This window comes from Furipterus horrens, unplaced genomic scaffold (assembly GCF_987537825.1).
Source record: "Furipterus horrens unplaced genomic scaffold, mFurHor1.1.pri manual_scaffold_1, whole genome shotgun sequence".
Classification (NCBI taxonomy): Eukaryota; Metazoa; Chordata; class Mammalia; order Chiroptera; family Furipteridae; genus Furipterus; species Furipterus horrens.
Genome location: NW_028327171.1, coordinates 49039261 through 49058392, shown reverse-complemented (window position 1 = coordinate 49058392; position 19132 = coordinate 49039261). Strand labels below are relative to the sequence as shown.

Here is a 19132-nt window from a genome sequence, read left to right as displayed (position 1 = left end):
ATGATTGGTGTATAGTAGGCACTCAATAAATATTTGTAGACAAATGAACTCATTCAATTAAAAATACAACAGATGCCAGTCAAGGAGAACTCCACAGATGTTCAAACAATGGCTTTGCTGACAGTCAATTAACTATGCCTTCTGACAATTCTAATGTCACTTCAAAGTCTGGAAGGATATGATTCTCTGAGTGTTTTACAGAAACTTATGGGGAAAGCGCTGGTGAGGGTGAAAAGAGTGGTTTGGAGGGGAAAGAGAGTTGAGATCATAGTGATCTGGATTTGTATGTTTCAGATCAGAAAATGCATAACTAGCACTTGTAGGTTCAGGTCTCAGTTCTCACTTTTTCTCAGTACACACCATAGACAACCTACGAAGTGAGACTTTTGTCTGACATATACTATGTATACTCCTACTGGTTCTTTTCCTTACAGAATGTTAAATTTGCCTTCACATATATTAGGCAAAGCAATTTTGATTATAAAGTAGGAATCTTTTTTCTGATTTTCCTTCCACCCTTTGATAAAGAGAATGGTGATACCACCATAACTGAATGAGTGGGTATCTGCTATTTGTATTAAGACAGTATGAAACACCAATCCTGGGTGGAGTTTCGCATCTTTGCAGGAGCCTAGTGATCTTTTAGAACCAGTTGCTATGGAAAACACATTTAACTAGGGAGAAACAATGTTCCTTTCAATGTGATTCTCTGCCTATCTGACCCAATTAGATTAGACCAGAAGAAAATTGAGGAGGTAAGAGACTGTACTGGGAATTGAAGGCTACAGAGGAAGCCCAGAGGGGGCAAAAATAGGATCTAGAACTTTAAAAAGAAAATCTTAACTATCTAACTTACCCACTGACCAATTTCAATCCTTAATTTTCACAGTAAACACATGCAAAAGAGATCAACTCCAAAGGTGTCAATCTAATTTTGACTGAAGTTCAATGAATGTAGCAAGCATGTTTTTACTCTATATGTTTTCCAATGCCTTTAAGTTATTAAACAAAGGAATGAGAAAGGCTGACTTATAACTCATGGTTCTGTTACTAACTAGTTTCTCAATCTAGAAATCTCACTCATTTTCACAGCAGTAAAAATTAGGGGTTTTCCTAGATACTCTCAGACTCCCTCCAAATCTTAACACTTTATGATTCAATAAAATGCTACATAAATACGTTAAGTCAAAGTATTGTTCCTCTGTAGTTTACTGTACACTATCTCCTTACACAGAGAATATAGAATGTCCACTTATAATTTCACTTATAGGTTCATTAATTAATTAAACAAATATTAAACCTCTCCTATAAGCCATGCATTGTTCTAGGGTCAAAGGTGTAACAGTGAACTAAACAAAATTATTGTCTTCAATCAGACTTACATTCTAATGGGGAAGACAGGCAATAAATACTACAAGTTAATAATTTGATAAAAATAAGAAGAAAAGATATTGGGAATCTCTTCAGTTATTTTGTATTTGAAAATAAAAGAAATCAGGACAGTATGTACACATAGGTCCTATGAAGCTATTGATTTTATTATTTACCAAAGTTTGAATAAGGTGTGTCCAGGTCTGAGTTCACCAAAATAGCTGGTCCTCACCTACTTTCTCACCTTTGTGCCCTGAAAGAGTCATTTGGGCTTCAGTTTTCTGAAAAATGAAAGGTTGTTCTAGATAGTTTCGATGATTAAATCTTCTTTATGGTATTATAAATCTAGGTTTCCAAATCAATGCTCAAAAACAGACTACCTAGCCAAATTAACTAAAAATGAACACGTGCTAAGGTAGAACACATTAAAATGCTTAAAATTATTTATTTAGTGATGTAAACATATATTTCCTTGAGCTTTACCAGAAATCACTACCACAAAAGGAAATATATCTAATATGTCTCATTAACTAGAAAACATTCTATTCCCACGATCCACAGATATCTTAAGCAAAGAGCTTGAGATAGACAAGACTAAGAAATCAATTATTTTCCCAAATCAATACAACCATTTTTCTAAACCACTCCTTTCTAATTTTTCTTCTAGTGTGGTTTTGGGGGTTTTAATTAATTAGGTCATTTTTTGTGTGGGGGGAAAAAAAAAAAAGATCCTTAAGGCCCCAGTTCCATCTATACTAGAGGAAGCTGCCCACCTGGAGTCATTTCCCAGTTTGTAATTAACAGGAGCACTCTGGAAACCATTTTCTTGACACAAAAATAATAATTAATAAAAATGATAATAATAAAATTACATAGTGCCTCTCAGTTGAGACCTTCTAAGCACCTTTCAAAGCAATCACACTGTTTCTAGTACTGATAAAAAAGCTTCAGCACAGAGCCATGTTGACTGATCTTATAGTTCATGACCAATCTAGCAAGATGGTGCTAGGACAGTGTCATGGGGTGGAAAGAGAACAGGATCTGAAGTGAGTAGGCCTGAACCCCAGGGCAATTCTACTGGTTAGGAAGATCTATGTTTTGTTGGGGTGGTGGTAGCCTTAGAGAGTATGGTGTCTCTTAATCACTCAGACTCTCTTTGTCTTTATATACCAAATGGAAATAAACATACTGTGTATTTTACAGGTCTGCTGTCCAGCTCAAATATGTAACAAGTATAAATGCATTACATAAATGTTAATTATAATCATGTAACAACAATGATAATTTTGGAATAGAACTGGAAATTAGATGCAAGAGGCAGATTCCCAGGCAAGTTTAGTCGGCTAAGTAATTGTATATCGACACTTGGACAGTACTTCCAAAATTGAATCTCGTAGTCCGTGAGGACTATAGGATAACCATCTTCCCCATCAAGCAGCTATTAGACTTTGGCCTAGACTCTTCCTTAATACAAATAGAACCTGCTTCTGTCTGTTAAAAACAAAGTTAATTCCTTATACTGAATGGGAATTTGCCAGCTTCCCCACACTTGCCTTTGGTGCTAACTTTGGAACCACAATCCATTCCTTTTCCACATGGCAGTTCTCCAATGGAGATCGGGGTTCCAGGATTCCTTTTCTCCATACCTTCAACTGTACCTCAAATAGTGGTTTCCAGTTTCCTTTAGTATCTTAGTCTAAGTCCTCTTGATATGCTTACTTGCTGATTGGTCTTACTAGCATAGAAATGAATTATCATCCCTGTTGTTTGGGGGACTCTGCTTCTAATTCATGAACATCCATTGGATCTCTGTTTTGCTTTCAATTGAGAAGGTACATATTACCAAATATAGTGAGTTGGCTTTATCAACAAAGTAATCACAGCACATGCCCATCTATGCCTTTCTTCTTTTGAGACTTACCACATGCCAGGTCCCTGCTGCCTTGTATCTTCCAATTCTGTCCAATTGTCCTTTGAGGCAATAAAGCCTAATTTCCCCTAGAACAATCTCCTGGACATATGCAAAATTTCTCAATATACTTCACTAACAATACTCAGAGACAAACAAAAAATTCTTAGATAAATGTCAAGTTCTCTGAAGAGAAATTACTTAGTGCTTCCTGAAGACATAAGAATTATTCAAATAGCTCACTAAACAATTTTAGGACTCACACACTTCAGCTTTCTTTTAAAAAAAGGAATAAGACAACACATTGCAAACAATGCCAAGATAATTACAGCTTTCTGCTTAAAAATAAGCTAGTAGATATTTTCAGTCCATCCTCGGATATATAACAATATCCATTTCCAGAGATACTGTATTCCAATAATGCTGTCTTCAGCCTTAGGATCTGAACAACCAGAATGAGATTATTTTGGAGAGAATCATGTCATGGTCACAGATAGACATGTGGAATCTCTCACATACAAACATGTTTCCTTTTTCAAAATGTAGGAAAGCACAATATTTAAAGGCTCTAGGTATATCAATCAACACGAAAAAACTTGGGTAAATGCAGAGATGTGTTAAGAATATCTATGTAACAAACTCATCTTAGTTTACATTCCCCCCCAAAACTGTCTAAAAATATAAACTCCAATGCTGGCAACTAAACCTTTAAGCTCCCCAATTTTCAAGCAATGATACCTTTCTCCCCCACTTATGTTGATAGCTAATTTAAATTTTTCTCTCCTACTTTATGCTCTGAAATTTAGCCTAACTTACAATAATTTATAGTTCATCATCCCTTGTTCTTTCTATGGTTTATCTCTGAAACTAAGAGTATCCTCTAGTAGTAACATACTTTTCTGGTTGTCCAGGGAAACAGGTTGTTTCAAGATGCAAGCACTTGAACCAAAGGGAAGCAGTCTTGCTGCAACTGATTCGGCCTAAAGACCTGTTGCCTGGTTAACTGAATTAGGTGAAAATTTTTCTTCCTACCTCCACCCTTCTTTTATGTTTGCTTTCTCTCTTTTACAGGGTAGTGTTTTGAGGCCCACTCAAGGACTCCATTACCATTGGGAAATTGCTACAGCCAAAACTTAGCAAAAGTAAATGGGAAATGTTCACAGCATGAGAGATTTTATCTTCCCTTCAAAGATATGGGACTTCCCTACATGCTGTATTAGGATTCATTCTTTGTGGCATTTAGCTAACACTATAATGGAAGTCAACATTTTTGATGAAGTTGGAAGAGGGAGACCATGGAAACACTAAAACTAGTACCTTTTTAGAAGAAATTATTTTTAAAAAGTACCCAGCCAAGACTCAGTTAAAGGTTCCTACTTGTAATATTTTATCAAGAATTCAATGGAAAACAGTGATGCCTTCTCCCAAGGTCAACAGCAGGGCTACAGTTGGCTGACATGGTGGACAGGAGTTCTTGTGTGTGCTATCTTCCTAAAGTATATATCTGGGCCATGGTGAAAAGCCCACGCCCAGTGTTCCATCTGTTAACTCAGGAATTATAAGTATGTAGTTAAACTATCATGCTAGTGACATGAAAGTCCCAACTACAAAACTTATGTCCTGGGCACAGGTGGTCTCTCATGTAAAGACCATGACTTCAGGAGGGAAAGGATGACACGAAGCAGGGACAGCCAACTACTGACCAGATGCAAGAAAAACATATGCCTTCTGCAATGGCCAAAAATCAGAGTGGACCTGAGATTTTTTAAAATGTTCAAATCCTGAAACTTATCAGCTTTGTGACCATGACAACTCACTGAGCCTCTCCGAATTTCTGTTACCTCATGTGAAAAATCAAGACATCACTACCAGATCTGTCAGTCAGACCATGGTTGTGAATAGGTTTTTTAAACTTGTAGAGCTCTAGGTAAATATCAGCTTTTGTCATCACCACCAAAATAGTTATCTTACCAAATGGCAAGGTTGTGTCACCTGTAGAAAATAGAAGAAAACAAAATACACAGGAAAGAAAAGTGTCAAAGATCTGTTGCAGTGATTAAAACAATCAAGTTTAGAAAATACAGGAATATGACTTTTTCTACTTTACCACCCAAGAAAGGAGTCTAAGATAATCCATTTGTGACAGGCTTCAATACATTTTGGGGGAAAACAGAGTATCCCATGAAGCTGTGTATTAATAGCATCTCTAGTGGTTTTAATGTGAAGTTTATTCTGCCCTCCCCCAAAATAAGTCAGTCTGTATCTATCTATCTATCTATCTATCTATCTATCTATCTATCTATCTATCTATCTATCTATCATCTAGCAAGACTGTTCCAAAGTTATTTCAGATATCATAACATTGTACCCTAAAATCTTGAACATGTTGCTTCAAAAAAAGATATTATTGTCCTATCTAATCACAATGTCATTACCATAGTCAAGAAACTAATATGAACGCACAATATTACCGAACATATAATTCATATTCAAATTTCTCTAACCTTGACACAAATACTTTATAGTTTCTTTTTAAATCCAGAATCCAATCAAAACTCATGGCTTGCATGTTACTTTAATTTCCTTTAATCTAGCAATCTTTCCAAACATTGACTTCTTTCAAGAATTCAGGACAACTGTCTTGTAGAATGTTATATCATCTGGATTTGTCTATTTCCTTATGGTTGGAGTCAAATTTAATCTTTTAGCAAGGCTATTACATAGGTATGCTGGGTACTTCCTACTATATTATATCAACTGGCACATGTCAATATGTCTGATTACTGGTGATGTAAGCTTCATTATTTGAATTAAGAAGATTTCCTCCAGACATGTACTTCATAAAGTTACCTTTGTTGTACTTAAGTCATCAGTGCGATAAGGTTTTGATAGCCCTCCTTCTACTTTTCAGCATGTCATAATAACAGTTCCTTAGTTATAAAGAATAACTGTTAAAAGTTATGAGAATCTCCATAAAGAAACCAATCAAACAAATAAAAAACAACAACAACAACAAAAAAAACATATTAATGAATCAGTTCACTCAAGTTAAAGAAAGGGAGGGCTTCATGGAAATAAAACAACATGACTACAGGGGACCTATTCCATTTACACCATTTATTTATATTTGGTTCCCTTTCTCTCCCCAGTGCAGCCTGTAATTTAGCAGGAGATCTTTGACAGGAAAGCACTTACTGAATTTAAGCAAGTCAGCTATGGTATCAACGAAAATCCCAGCATTAAACAGGCTAAGTGATGGAAAAAGAGAGTAGGTGATGGGGTTAGGTAGAGCTGGGGATGATAATGCAAGAGCTTGAAGTTCTTTTAGGGTGGTGCTTGGCGATGTCATTTCCTGGCCAGCATGAAACTAAGGTAAAATTCCGATAGAGGGCAAAAGAGGACTCTTATCCGTCTCTGCTGGGTCAGACCCTCCTACATACACATTGATATGTGGCCCTCCTTCCCTCATCTCCAGGCAGACTTATGGGCGCTGTCCTCTACTCTCACATGGCTTCAGGCAGACCCAACACGGTGTTGATAATGTGCACTGACATCCCTGCCTCTCTCCTGTCCTTCCCAGGAACTCGTGGACCCTGGGAGGGTAGAGCCTCTGCATCTACATGTCCCTAACATGTCAGCACAGTGCCAGGCATGGGCAATATTCTAAGAACATGTTTAATGTTTAGAGTGGAACAATAAACAATAGCTCTTTTAGAGGTAGGGCTGAATTTCAAACCAAGGTATTCGGGCTTTGGAACCCACATTCTTAACCACTATTGATGGAACAGTTCCTGTAGCATTTGATCTCAATGAGCAAAGGCTAATTATGTGAGATAAAGTCTCTAGCCTTTAGTAAAGCATTAAAAGTCCTCTCCACAGTAAGAGGGTTCCTCAAAAAAATTAAGAAAAACTACCTCATGATGTAGCAATTTTACTTCTGGGTGGGTATATATCTGACAAATTCTAAAAAACAAACCTGAAACATATATGCACTCCTATGTTCACTGTAGTGTTATTTACAATAGCCAAGATATGGAAGCAACTCAAGTGCCCATCAATGACAAGAGGATAAAGAAGACATGGTACATATATACAACACAATATTACTTGGCCATAAAAAAGTATGAAACCGTGCCATCTGGGACAGCATGGATAAGCCTAGAGGGTTTTATGCTAAGTGAAATAAGTCAGACAAAGACAAATACCATATTATTTCACTTAAATGTGAAATATAAAGAATAAAGTAAACAAAACAGTAATTGTCATAGATACAGAGAGAAAACTGAGGGTTGCCAGATGCGTGAGGGGTTGGGGGGGTAGGTAAAAAAAGGTTAAGGGATCAGAGGTGCAAACTTGTAGTTATAGAACAGTCATGGGGATGTAAAGGGCAGCAGAGGGAATATAGTCAATAATACCGTAATAATGATATATAGTGCCAGGTGAGTACTACAATTATGGGGGGGGGGTCACTTGATAAATTATATAATTGTCTACCCACTATGCTATATATACACCTGAAACCAATATAAAATAATATTTAATGTCAACTGTAATTAAAACAAACAAACAAACAAAAAAAACAAGAATAAAAGTCCTTCCCATATTGCTCCCAACCTACTTCTTCAATCTTATTTCCCAATATTTGTTTCTTCCAGCATACATGATTCTCTTCAATGGTTTTATTCCTGATATGTTAAAAATTCCCCTTATCAGAAATAACATAATTTCTATAATGTTGTCTTACTCACAAGTTTCTATTAGCATAATTTCAAAGACTTGACTCAGAGGCTGACTACTCCATAAACACTTTCCCATTCTTGCTTTGGGATGTCTGTTCTCCTTTTCCCAAATTCTCAAAGAAGGTTTGGTTGAACTTTAAGCCACATGTCACTGTCTGTCTTGAGTTATGATTAAGCTCCATTACTCTGTAGACATCCCCTATTAGACTATAAGCACCTTTAAAGTTAAGAACCATGCTTACCTATCTTCATGTGCAAACCTGCATGCAATAGGTACTTAGTGTTTGCTTTCCACATAAAATAAAATTCCTTGAATAATTCTGGCTGCAACTCATATTTTGTTCATTGTATCTACTTAGAAGAGAATACCCTTTTGTTATTCTCCATCTGTCCAAAACTAATCTTCTCCATAAAACCTTTCTAAATACCCATCCTAAACCTTTGGAGGTGCCAGATATGTTTATAACTTGGATTGTGGTGATGGCAATAGGAGTGTATAAATACATCCAAACCCACCAAATTATATACATTAATTATGGGAAGGTTTTTTTTTTTTTTGAAAACCTCAGTAAATCTGGGGAAAAAAATCTTTTAGAAGGAAAAAATGTATAGGCCTGGAGCTTGGATTCTAATCCAGTTCTGAAATTTATTAGCTGTTAATAGGGACAGATTACTTAACATTTCTGTGCCTCAACTTCCTAATTCCTAATCTGGAAATAATAATAGCATTTACTTCAGAGGGCTATATTTTGTCCAGTAAGGGTTAAATGAGTTAATTTTGATAAAGTACATACAATAATGCTGCCATATTGAAAGTACTCAATAAAAATTAATAATTATTTTGCATTTTTCTCACGGTTTGTAAACATCATTTGGCAATAATTAGTTATCAACTGGTGATATATGTTCTATTTTTGATAGGAACTTAAAATTAAATCAAGTACAACATTATTAGTTAATTTTAAGGGGCATATCTTGTTTTCTTTAAGTATGGGATAACTCTGATTACTGATCGTAGCTTGGCTAAGTGCTTTCTAGAAATAGAAATTCATTCAATACTTACAATAACAGTGTGAGATAGCTGTTATTTCCATATTATAGATAAAGCAAAATAAAAACAAATATTTAGAGAGAGTAAGCAATTTGTTAAAGTTGTCTACGCTAGTAAGTAGTAAAACTAGAACAGCTCTTGAAGGCAAATATAATAGCTAATTTATCTGTTTCCCAAAGTGCTTAATATACTTATGCTCATTAACACAATTTTCCTTATTGATATGTATTTTTTACTATGATATTTGAAGCATACATACTTGTATGTTTACTTTTTATTTTAATATGCCTAAATAGAGAGAATATAATTTTCACTTTTAACATGCTTATCTTAGACTCCAATATAAACCTTCTTCTTATACCAATGACAAGAACATACTATACTTATAGTATATTTTAATATGACTAAAGACTTTTTTTTACCATTCTCCATGTCTTTGTGCTAATCTCTATCAATTTATGTTTAGCTTTCAGCTCTGTTATATTTCTTTGGATTGATGTTGTTTCCATATGATCTTAATAGTATAAAAGAAATGCTAGAGAACATTTTCTCTACATCTTTGATTTATCAAAGTGGGAAACTGAACTCAGGCAGATGGGGAACATGGTAATATAGCTGAGTCAGCAAGGGAAAGAAAGGGACAGGACCAGAATTCTTTATTCTCACTGTTGTGGTCTTTTAGCTAAGCTATGCTGCCTCCTGAGTGTAATTAAATGCCATGATTTCACACCCTAGCCCAGTCCATCTACAATGTGGCTGTGTACCAGTGCTTTCAGTTTACCTTTCAATGCAAATTCCCAAACAAGAAGCAAGTGGGGAGACATGAAAATAGGAAGTACTTGAAAAAGTAAAAGCCCTGTGCAATTTCCCACCTCTGTACCTTTCCACCCCAATGATCCCCAGATAGAATATCCTTTCTATTCATGTGCTTAAAGCAGCACTACTCAAAATGAGGTCAACAGATGGGTGTCTGACTATGAAATGTTTATCACCCTCTGATGAGGCAAGTACAGAGAGTATTTAGAAAATATTACAGCAATTTAATAGAGCAATTTATCCTTGTTAAATCTAATAATGGTAAAACTTAGTCTTCCATTTTGTGTTTTTAAATTTCATTTTCTTAGTAACTGATTTTAATTGTACTCTATAAAAATATTAATCTCCAACAGATTGGGGAGGAATCTTTCATAACAAACAAGCAAGCAAGCAAACAAACAAACAAAACAAACAAACTTGAGAGGCACTGCTTTAAGGATCCAGATTCAAGTGCCACCAATTTTTCTATACAGCATTCCTGATGTTCCTGACAAACAGACCTTTTAAATTTTTAACATTTGACCTAAGCAAGGCTCTCTCATGCCCCTTATAACTTTCTATCTATGTTAGTAATTATTTGTATTTTTATGTCTTCTGAATAATTACCACCTCCCGGAGGACAATTATGTATTCATAACACCTCATAATTGGCATATAATTCATAAATTCACAATACGCTAATGGACTGGATGGACTAATTGTTCATAGTTATTCATAGGTTTGGAGAGGGAAGAAGTTAATATATATATATTTGAGGATCCAGATTCAAGGGAGCATCTTTTCCTGAACTTGGATAGGGAAAAAATTGAGAGCACCAAGTTTAGACACTACCCAATTCTACACCTTATATATTACTATTTAGGCCTGAACACACACAAAAGCCCTATTTCTTCCTAATAAGAAGCTAATAAATTGTCAAAAATTAAAGTCAAACTTGTAGTCTCATGAAATTGTGCAGTACCTCTGAGATTTTAGTCTAAGCCAAACAGACTCTCAAAAAAGCCATTTCCAGAACACTCAACTGTGTGCACATGAATTATCAACTCCAATAAATCCAGACTCAAATCCTTTATCATTGGAGCTGATAATACTCCCACTTACTAATTAAGGAAAATGTTGATAGAACAGGGCATTTGCTTCAGAAGTCAGCTCTAGAACCCACTCACCAAAGTATTCATCAGCAGGTGGATTTTCCATGTCATACAGCATCTTCTTGGTCAGGTGCTCCAGCTCATCTTCTGGGCGGAATGAGGGGGGAGCAGTTGGAGGTCCCTTTGACCCTGTTTGTCCACCCTGTAAGGCAGAAAATATATAGTCCTTTAAGTGCAATCTAGACATCAACCAAGGCAATCAGGTAGTCTTTACATAGTGGAGGAAAAAGCACTGGACATGGCTATTAGGAGTCCTGAGTTTTAGAAATGTTTTATATCAGTTATTCAGTGTCTGACCTTGTACAGAACACTTGCCTTTTCTATGGAAGTCATCTATCAGGATTTACAAATCCAGTATGACTCAACTTCATTCAATAATTGCTAGAAGTCACTATGCACCAGTTGAATATTTATTAAAAAGACAAATACCACTGTAATCAAAACAGTATGGTACTGGCATAAGAACAGACATATAGATCAGTGGAACAGAATAGAGAGTCCAGAAATAAACCCAGGCCTCTATGGTCAACTAATCTTTGATAAAGGAGGAAGGAACATAAAATGGAGTGAGAAGAGCCTCTTTAACAAATGGTGCTGGGAGAACTGGACAGGGACCTGCAAAAAAATGAAACTAGACCACCAACTTACACCACACACGAGAATAAACTCAAGATGGATCAAAGACTTAAATGTAAGCCGGGACACCATAAAAGTCCTAGAGGAAAACATAGGCAAGAAAATATCAGATATCTCACGTAACAATCTCTTCACGGATACATCTCCTAAAGCAAGAGAAATAAAGGAAAAAATAAATAAATGCGATTACATCAAACTGAAGAGTTTCTGCTCAGCAAAAGAAAACATCAGCAAGATGAAAAGGAAACCAACCATATGGGAAAACATATTTGCCAATGACATCACAGACAGGGGACTGATTTCCAAAATATATAAAGAGCTGATACAACTCAACATCAAGAAAACAAACAACCCAATTAAAAAATGGGCAAGGGACCTGAACAAACACTTCTCCGAAGAGGACATACAGAAGGTCCATAGACACATGAAAAAATGCTCAACATCATTAGCCATCAGGGAGATGCAAATAAAAACTACAATGAGGTACCATTTTACACCAGTCAGAATGGCCATCATCAACAAATCAACAAGCAACAAGTGCTGGCGAGGATGTGGAGAAACGGGAACCCTACTGCACTGTTGGTGGGAATGCAGACTGGTGCAGCCACTATGGAGAACAGTATGGAATTACCTCAAAAGATTAAAAATGGAACTGCCTTTTGAACCAGCGACTCCACTACTAGGATTATACCCGAAGAATCTTGAAACACCAATTCAAAAGAACTTATGCACCCCTATGTTCATAGCAGCACTGTTTACAATAGCTAAGTGCTGGAAACAACCTAAGTGCCCATCTGTAGATGAGTGGATCAAAAAACTGTGGTACATTTACACAATGGAATACTATGTAGCAGAAAGAAAGAAGGAACTCCTGCCATTTGCAACAACATGGATGGAACTAGAGAGAATTATGCTTAGTGAAATAAGCCAGGCAAAGAAAGAAAAATACCATATGATATCACCTAATACAGGAAACTAAAGAACAACACAAACAAAGGAACTAAATAGAACAAAGAGCAGAATAGCAGTCAATAGGGGGGAGGGGAGAGGGAAAGAAGGGGGATAAGTAAGGGAAGGGTTTAATTAAAGAGCCTGTATGAAAGACTCATGGACATGGACAACGGGGAGGGATATGATTGTGGGAGAGGGGGTGGGTTGGGTGGGGGAGAGAAATTGGGGGAAAAGGGGACAACTGTAATTGAAAAACCAAAATAAAAAAATTATATAAAAAGACAAGTAGATTGAGCCTCCCTCTTAAGGAGCTTATACTGAAATGAGAGATAAAGGCACATCAATAATTAAGGATAAAGCAACTGCAGAAAGTGCACAATCAGGATACAAAGGTGACCTCTCCCATAGCCTGAGAGGAAGAATCCAGAGGACAGGTGGTGACAGAGACTAGAATTTATTCAGCTAAAAGAAGATCCTCACATTAAGGTGGCATAAGGAGCTCCTGGCAGTTGTGCATTTCTGGATTATTTATACGGCTTGAGATAGAAAATAAAACACATCAATTGAATATAGGTGTCCAGAAAGTGAAGAGCCTTCCCTATTCCAGTCAAGAAGATTGAGTAATGCGTTTCCAGCCCTGCAACCAGCTAGATCTCACATGGGGAAGGTAAATCAGTAGCACTGACACTGGGCTGGGGTTTCCATCAGTGGGTGAGCCAGAATTCTAGCAATGCAAGGGAATCCAGTGTCCAGGAAAGAGCACTTCAGGTGACTGACCAAGAATTCAAAGTTAGTAGAGAAAAAGGAAAGGCCCGATGCCAGATGTAAAACAGCTTTGGGCTGTGTAAATAGAAGGGAATTTATTATATTTCCCTTTGCTATATTATGATTTTGATCATTTCCCTTATCTATCACACTCCAACATATTTAATTAAAGTGTTGAAAACAGAAAGACTGTTACAAAATATTTATGAATGATGATGATGTCCACCATAGCTACAGGGTAGAGATGCGAGGGGAGATGTTCTTCCCTTATGTTTATGCATTCTTAAAATTGTTGACCAAGAGTTTCTCCTTTCATGAAGAGTTTCCAAGAATTAGTTCAACAAAACTTGCATATTCAGTCGCCAGTTATCTTCATTGTACCAAATGAGGACTTGGATGTGGTATTCCATCAAAGTACTAATCCCTATATAAATGTTTTATTCTTACTACCAACATTTATTTCAACAACTCCAAGATGGACACTGATTATTTGTGTGTTATATAGGCATGAAATGCCTTCTAAACATATGCAAAATTGTTGATTGCTCCCTATTTGCCCTTTTTCTCTAGATTTGTCATCCAGTTTTAGATTTTTAAAATGGACAGGAGGTTGAAGTACAAGTGGTTTGGTGTTTAAGACAGAAGGCTGAAAATGCCAAGAATTTTGTATGTTTGCCACTAACATCACCCCTGGGATTTTATTTTACTGTTGGACGATTTGGATTGGAGATTCAAAGCAGTGAAAATCTATGATGTGTAGCAGGCGACAGAGACAAAAACTGGAGCTGCCTGCCAGGATCTGAAGAATCATTACCTCAGTCTACTCATTGTGAGATAACACTGGCACCCAAAATATTCAGGGCAGGGCTAATTCTGATAAAGCCAGGATAAGAGCCCATCTTAGACTCACTCATTTATTCAATAAACATTGTATGTTAAACTTAGGGCCTCCTCTAAGTTGCAAATGATGTCTGCCCTATAGAATTGGTGTGAGAGTTAAAGAAACTATTGAATCATCCATTTATTCTTTGGCTTATTAGTGTATCTACTCATTCTTAGTGTCTTGTTCTGTGTACCCTCTGCAAGCACGGGGAAGGGACACAAAGATATATTGCACAGTCTTTGCCTTTGAGAGGACTGGAGTCTAGTGGGGGTGAGAAATGTGCACACATTATTAATTACAAAAAAGCACACTCTGCTGGTAGGACTGTATGTAGATATAAACACTGGAGGAACAATTTGCTGGTATTATTAAACTTTAAGTTGCACATATGCTACCTATTTCTAGGAAAATTTTATAGAAATACTTATATGAAAACATAGAATTATATGACCAAGGCTGGTCACAGGAACTATATTCGAGAATATCTATCCATTGGTAAGATACCACCTAAATAGACAATGATAGATACATACAGTGGAACATGAATAAGCTTTAAAAGAAAACATTGTAAATTTATTTATTTTATTTTATTTTTGTTCAAGTATAGTTGCTCCAATTTTCCCCCATTGTTCCCCCCTACTCCCCCAACCGCCCACTCCCACAGTCAATCCCCACCCTGTTGCTCATGTCCATGAGTCCTTTAGAAACATTGCAAATTTATATGTACAAGTATGAAAAAATGACCTCGCCATGTTATCAAATAAACAGACCCAGTAATAGAATATCTAAATGAAAGTCTCATTTTTGTAAAGAAAGTGCTGTTTAATTATCTGTAGATCTATACATAGAAAAAAATAGAAGGCCTAGAAGACCTATACTCAAGTGTTAAAGGGGATTATCTCTGAGGTTGGAATCCTGGCAGGCTTTCACTTTTTAAGTTTGTTTCTTTATTTGACAGTATGAAACTGTACTTCTGCAATCCATGAAATACAGCTTTTTAAATGTGATGGATCAAATGATCAAAATGAACTTCATGAACAGGCTTCTAAGAGGGATTAAACGGGGAACTTGGAGAGGAGCAAAAGGTCAGATGTCACAGGTCAGGAGCAGATTGTTGTGGGAGGGGATATCTGCAAGAGGTTTGGTGTTTAAGACAGAAGAATCAGTTAATAACTGCCATGCCACACCGAGGGGCTCAGGGCTCCCCATGGGCCAGGTCTACAGGCCTGTGTGAGATCAGGGACAACTCTGAAATTAGATGAGCTAAACTCCCTTTTGGCAGAGAATGGCATCCTTAAAGTGACACCTTATATTTCAATTTACAATTATAAACTGTGATTATTATTATTATAATTACTTACAACTTCAATGATAATTACTTATAATTTCAGAAATTTCATAGGCCACTGGGATCATATCTAAAGACCCTCAGCTAGCAGCACCCAGACATTAGAGACTGCAGTAGAAATTCTCAGCAGGGGAGGGAGCTCACAGATTTACCAAGCTCTCTCTGAAGTGGAGGGTTGATGGGAGGTCTATGAGACTGGAGTGAGATATAAGTCTCCCATAATATATTTGTGGCCAGTAACAGTGAAGAGATATACTATGCCGCCCTGCCATCATGGTTAGAGACAGAGATTTAACTATGATACAAACTAGGTGAGCTTCTGAACCTTTCATAACTTTAGGTTCCCTTCTATAGAATGGCCTTGCTAATGTTACCTCACAGTCTGGGTGAGACTTAAAATGAAACAGCTTGCATCTGATGCTGTATAGAGAGCATAACTACTCTCAAACCAGGGTAACAAAGGGACTCTCTTTGGATTGCCCAGCTGGCCTCGGAGGCAGGGGATTATCTTAGTTCAGGTGACAAATGAAGAGGAGGATGAGGAAATTACTTACATTTTGTTTCCGGACTTGCAACTGAAGTGAGAACTTGAGCCCAAATATTGTGTCACCTGACTAAAGTCCATGCATTTTTTTTTTCCAACCAAACATTGCATCCCATAGAATAATTGCTAGAAAAGTATGCGATATTAATGGTGATGTCTGTTCTAATATAAATCAACAACTATTAAAGAAAACCTGATAATTCTTGTTTCCAGGCTTAGAGTGGGCCCTTCAAGAATAGACACATTTTGTCATCGTTTGAGCCTAATGTCTGCTTCCCTTTCAACCTAAATAAAGGCAGCAAGAAGGCTAAGTCTGTCCTCTATAAATCTAAGCAATTCAAATACTGCCCTTAGCATTTACATTTAAAGTAGAGCTCTAATTTCAGAGTACTTACCTTGTCAGTATTTCACAGATTTTAAGAAAAATATATCAATCATTTTATTCACCAAAAATTTCTTCCTATTTGCTTGTGTTACTGTTTCTGAAATAACACATTTGCAGACTCTTTTTCTTTTAGATTCTAATCTCATATAATGCTGACCTTGGATTCCTGGTATTTCCTATGAGGAAAGATCCCAAGAGATCATCTCTTCCAATGTTTCTGAACCTTATTTGGCTATAGAACCTCCCCCCACCCCCAACAACCACACACACATCCAATGCATAATACGTAACATCCATGGAATAATATTGCTAAAAACCCGGGCTCCTCAGTTTCCAGTTGTTTCTTACACCGAAGAAGATGTAGCCTAGAACTTTCTTCAGGATTCAAGTTACTTAAGTAGTAGTTTAGTGCTTTTCTCACTGGGATGAAGAGACCCCTTCCTTTTAATTTCTCTCTCTCAGTAGTGCTTAGGACTCACTGTGTCCTACGAAATGAATAAATGTGTCCAATTTATTTTTACTAAATAGCATTGCAGCTGGGTAAGAGAGCACACTTAAAAATGTATGTGGTGAGAGGGGTTACAATATTTTGTTTTATTATTTTTTTCAAAAGTAAAAAGGCACATAATATCAACAGTCTACTCACTGTGGCATAACAATAATTCCTCATACTTGTATGCCCCTTTTCAAGTTGCCTGCTTGTAATCTTAAGTGTTTATACAACAGCCCCACATGATTTGTGGTCCTATATTATGAATGAAAGAACTGAGGCTCAGAGAAGATAAGTGAGCAATTGTGGGAAGTGCCACCCCTGCAAAGAGCCCTGACTGAAACCAGGTGTGCCACGTTGGGCGCATTTCTGCTTCACCGCGGTACCTCTCAGGGTTCCTTCCCACCGCCATCCTCTCTAGGCTCATCTAGCTCTGTTTTTCTGTAATAACTTGGATTTTTATCAACTGACTCTGTTATCTAAGCGAAGTTTTCAGAGTGGAGGTTTACTGTTAAATAGTGACACAACAGCATCTTAAAAATATATATATAAACAAAGCCTCTAACCTTTTCTAAGAAAGAGACATTCTTATAAGTATCAATATTGATCATTAATGTGTGTGTTCTTTGATATAACTAAAGGCAAGATACATTACGTGATCCACAGATAAGTTATTGAGAAATAGATTTCAGTGAACTCCTTTAAAATTATTTTAACATACCTTTTCTAAGAAATTTCCAAGTTCCAAGCACTATCATTATAAAGGCAAATTATTCAGGATTCCTCCCTCTGACAACTCACAGTTTAAGAAGAAAGAGACACGAAAATAGATAATTACAAGAGAGTGTGTGTACTAAAACACAGATATAAATTCAGTGTTCTGAGATGGGCAAAAGTTGCCAAAAAGCAAATGGCCTCTTAGTTTGATCTTGAAGGGTAAATTGGATTTCACCAGATATAAGGAAGGAGAGGGAGAGAAAGGGAGAGAGAGAAGGGAAGGGAAGACAAGCAAAGTAAAGGCATTCCAAGGACAGTATGTATAAAATAACATGTATATTAGCATAAATGTTAAGAAATAGAAGAGGGCCAGAACAATGGGCTATGGTCAATGTCAAGACTGACTTTATTAGAGCCATGCTTCTGAAATAAGCATATTAGCAAACATCTCAAACACCATGGCCAATGATTCCTTTAAAAAAATGCAAGCAGACATCATGGTATTTATGGGTAATTTAATGGCTACTATGTTTAAAAAGGATTGTGATATTTACAAAGTGAGGTGAAGATTGCTAATGGCTCACCAAAATCTGTTGCCTCTTCTTTCTGAGCACACGACTAGACTACACTAGATGTTGACATAAGAGGTACAAGAAGGAAGGTGCTTACGTGTGGAGGAGAGTCATCCACTGTCCAGCCAGGCCTGGCTCAAACGGGTTACTTACAGAAGGGAGACTGGACAGAAATATGCTCGAAGGTCAATGGTCGAAGGTGATGGAACAGTGGTTTATATCCTTTTTACATTTTTGTTTATTTTCCTTTCTCTACAATAAAGATCTTTTTTTCTTAGATACCGAGAACATACAATGTTTTCTCCCTGACACTTTTGTGTCAGGAATCCAGAAATGATCAAGTATGTGCACCTAGTTCTTCTCTGCCATGGTTCTGTCCTTGATAGGGGCCTACTTGATTATCGTTTCAGGGAAGGTTTAATGTGAACATTGGAGCCAAACATGGATCTAGGTCCCTGGTAAAAGTCATGGGTGAGACTGTGCAAAAATGAGGACTGTTTTTGCCAGCAAAGTATACATGGGCAGAATCATCCATGAACAAGAAAACAAGCAGATTAAGAATAACACGAACAGCAATATCTGTAATATTTATATAACACTTCAAGGTATTCTTACAAAGGGACCCACAAGTACAGAATACTTGTTTATTTCTCTAATCTTAGCTCTGCCTTTAACTTGCCCCATAATTTTGATCAAACCATTTCTATTTCCTGGCCCTTAATGTACTTATATGTAAAATGATGTTTTCAATGATCCCTTTGATTATACTCTATTATATTTTTGTGCAGGGAACAAAATGATAAT

At 36.7% G+C, this 19132-nt stretch overlaps 1 protein-coding gene across 4 annotated transcripts in view; it reads right to left on the bottom strand.

Moving 5' to 3' along the window:
- LPP (LIM domain containing preferred translocation partner in lipoma) overlaps positions 1–19132 on the bottom strand; it is a 646088-nt gene that overhangs the window by 160173 nt on the left and 466783 nt on the right. For all 4 annotated transcript variants that reach the window (XM_090275238.1, XM_090275243.1, XM_090275244.1 and 1 more), the window contains one exon: positions 11053–11179. In XM_090275238.1, the coding sequence (XP_090131364.1) occupies positions 11053–11179 (127 nt within the window). The remainder of the gene's footprint in view (positions 1–11052; positions 11180–19132) is intronic.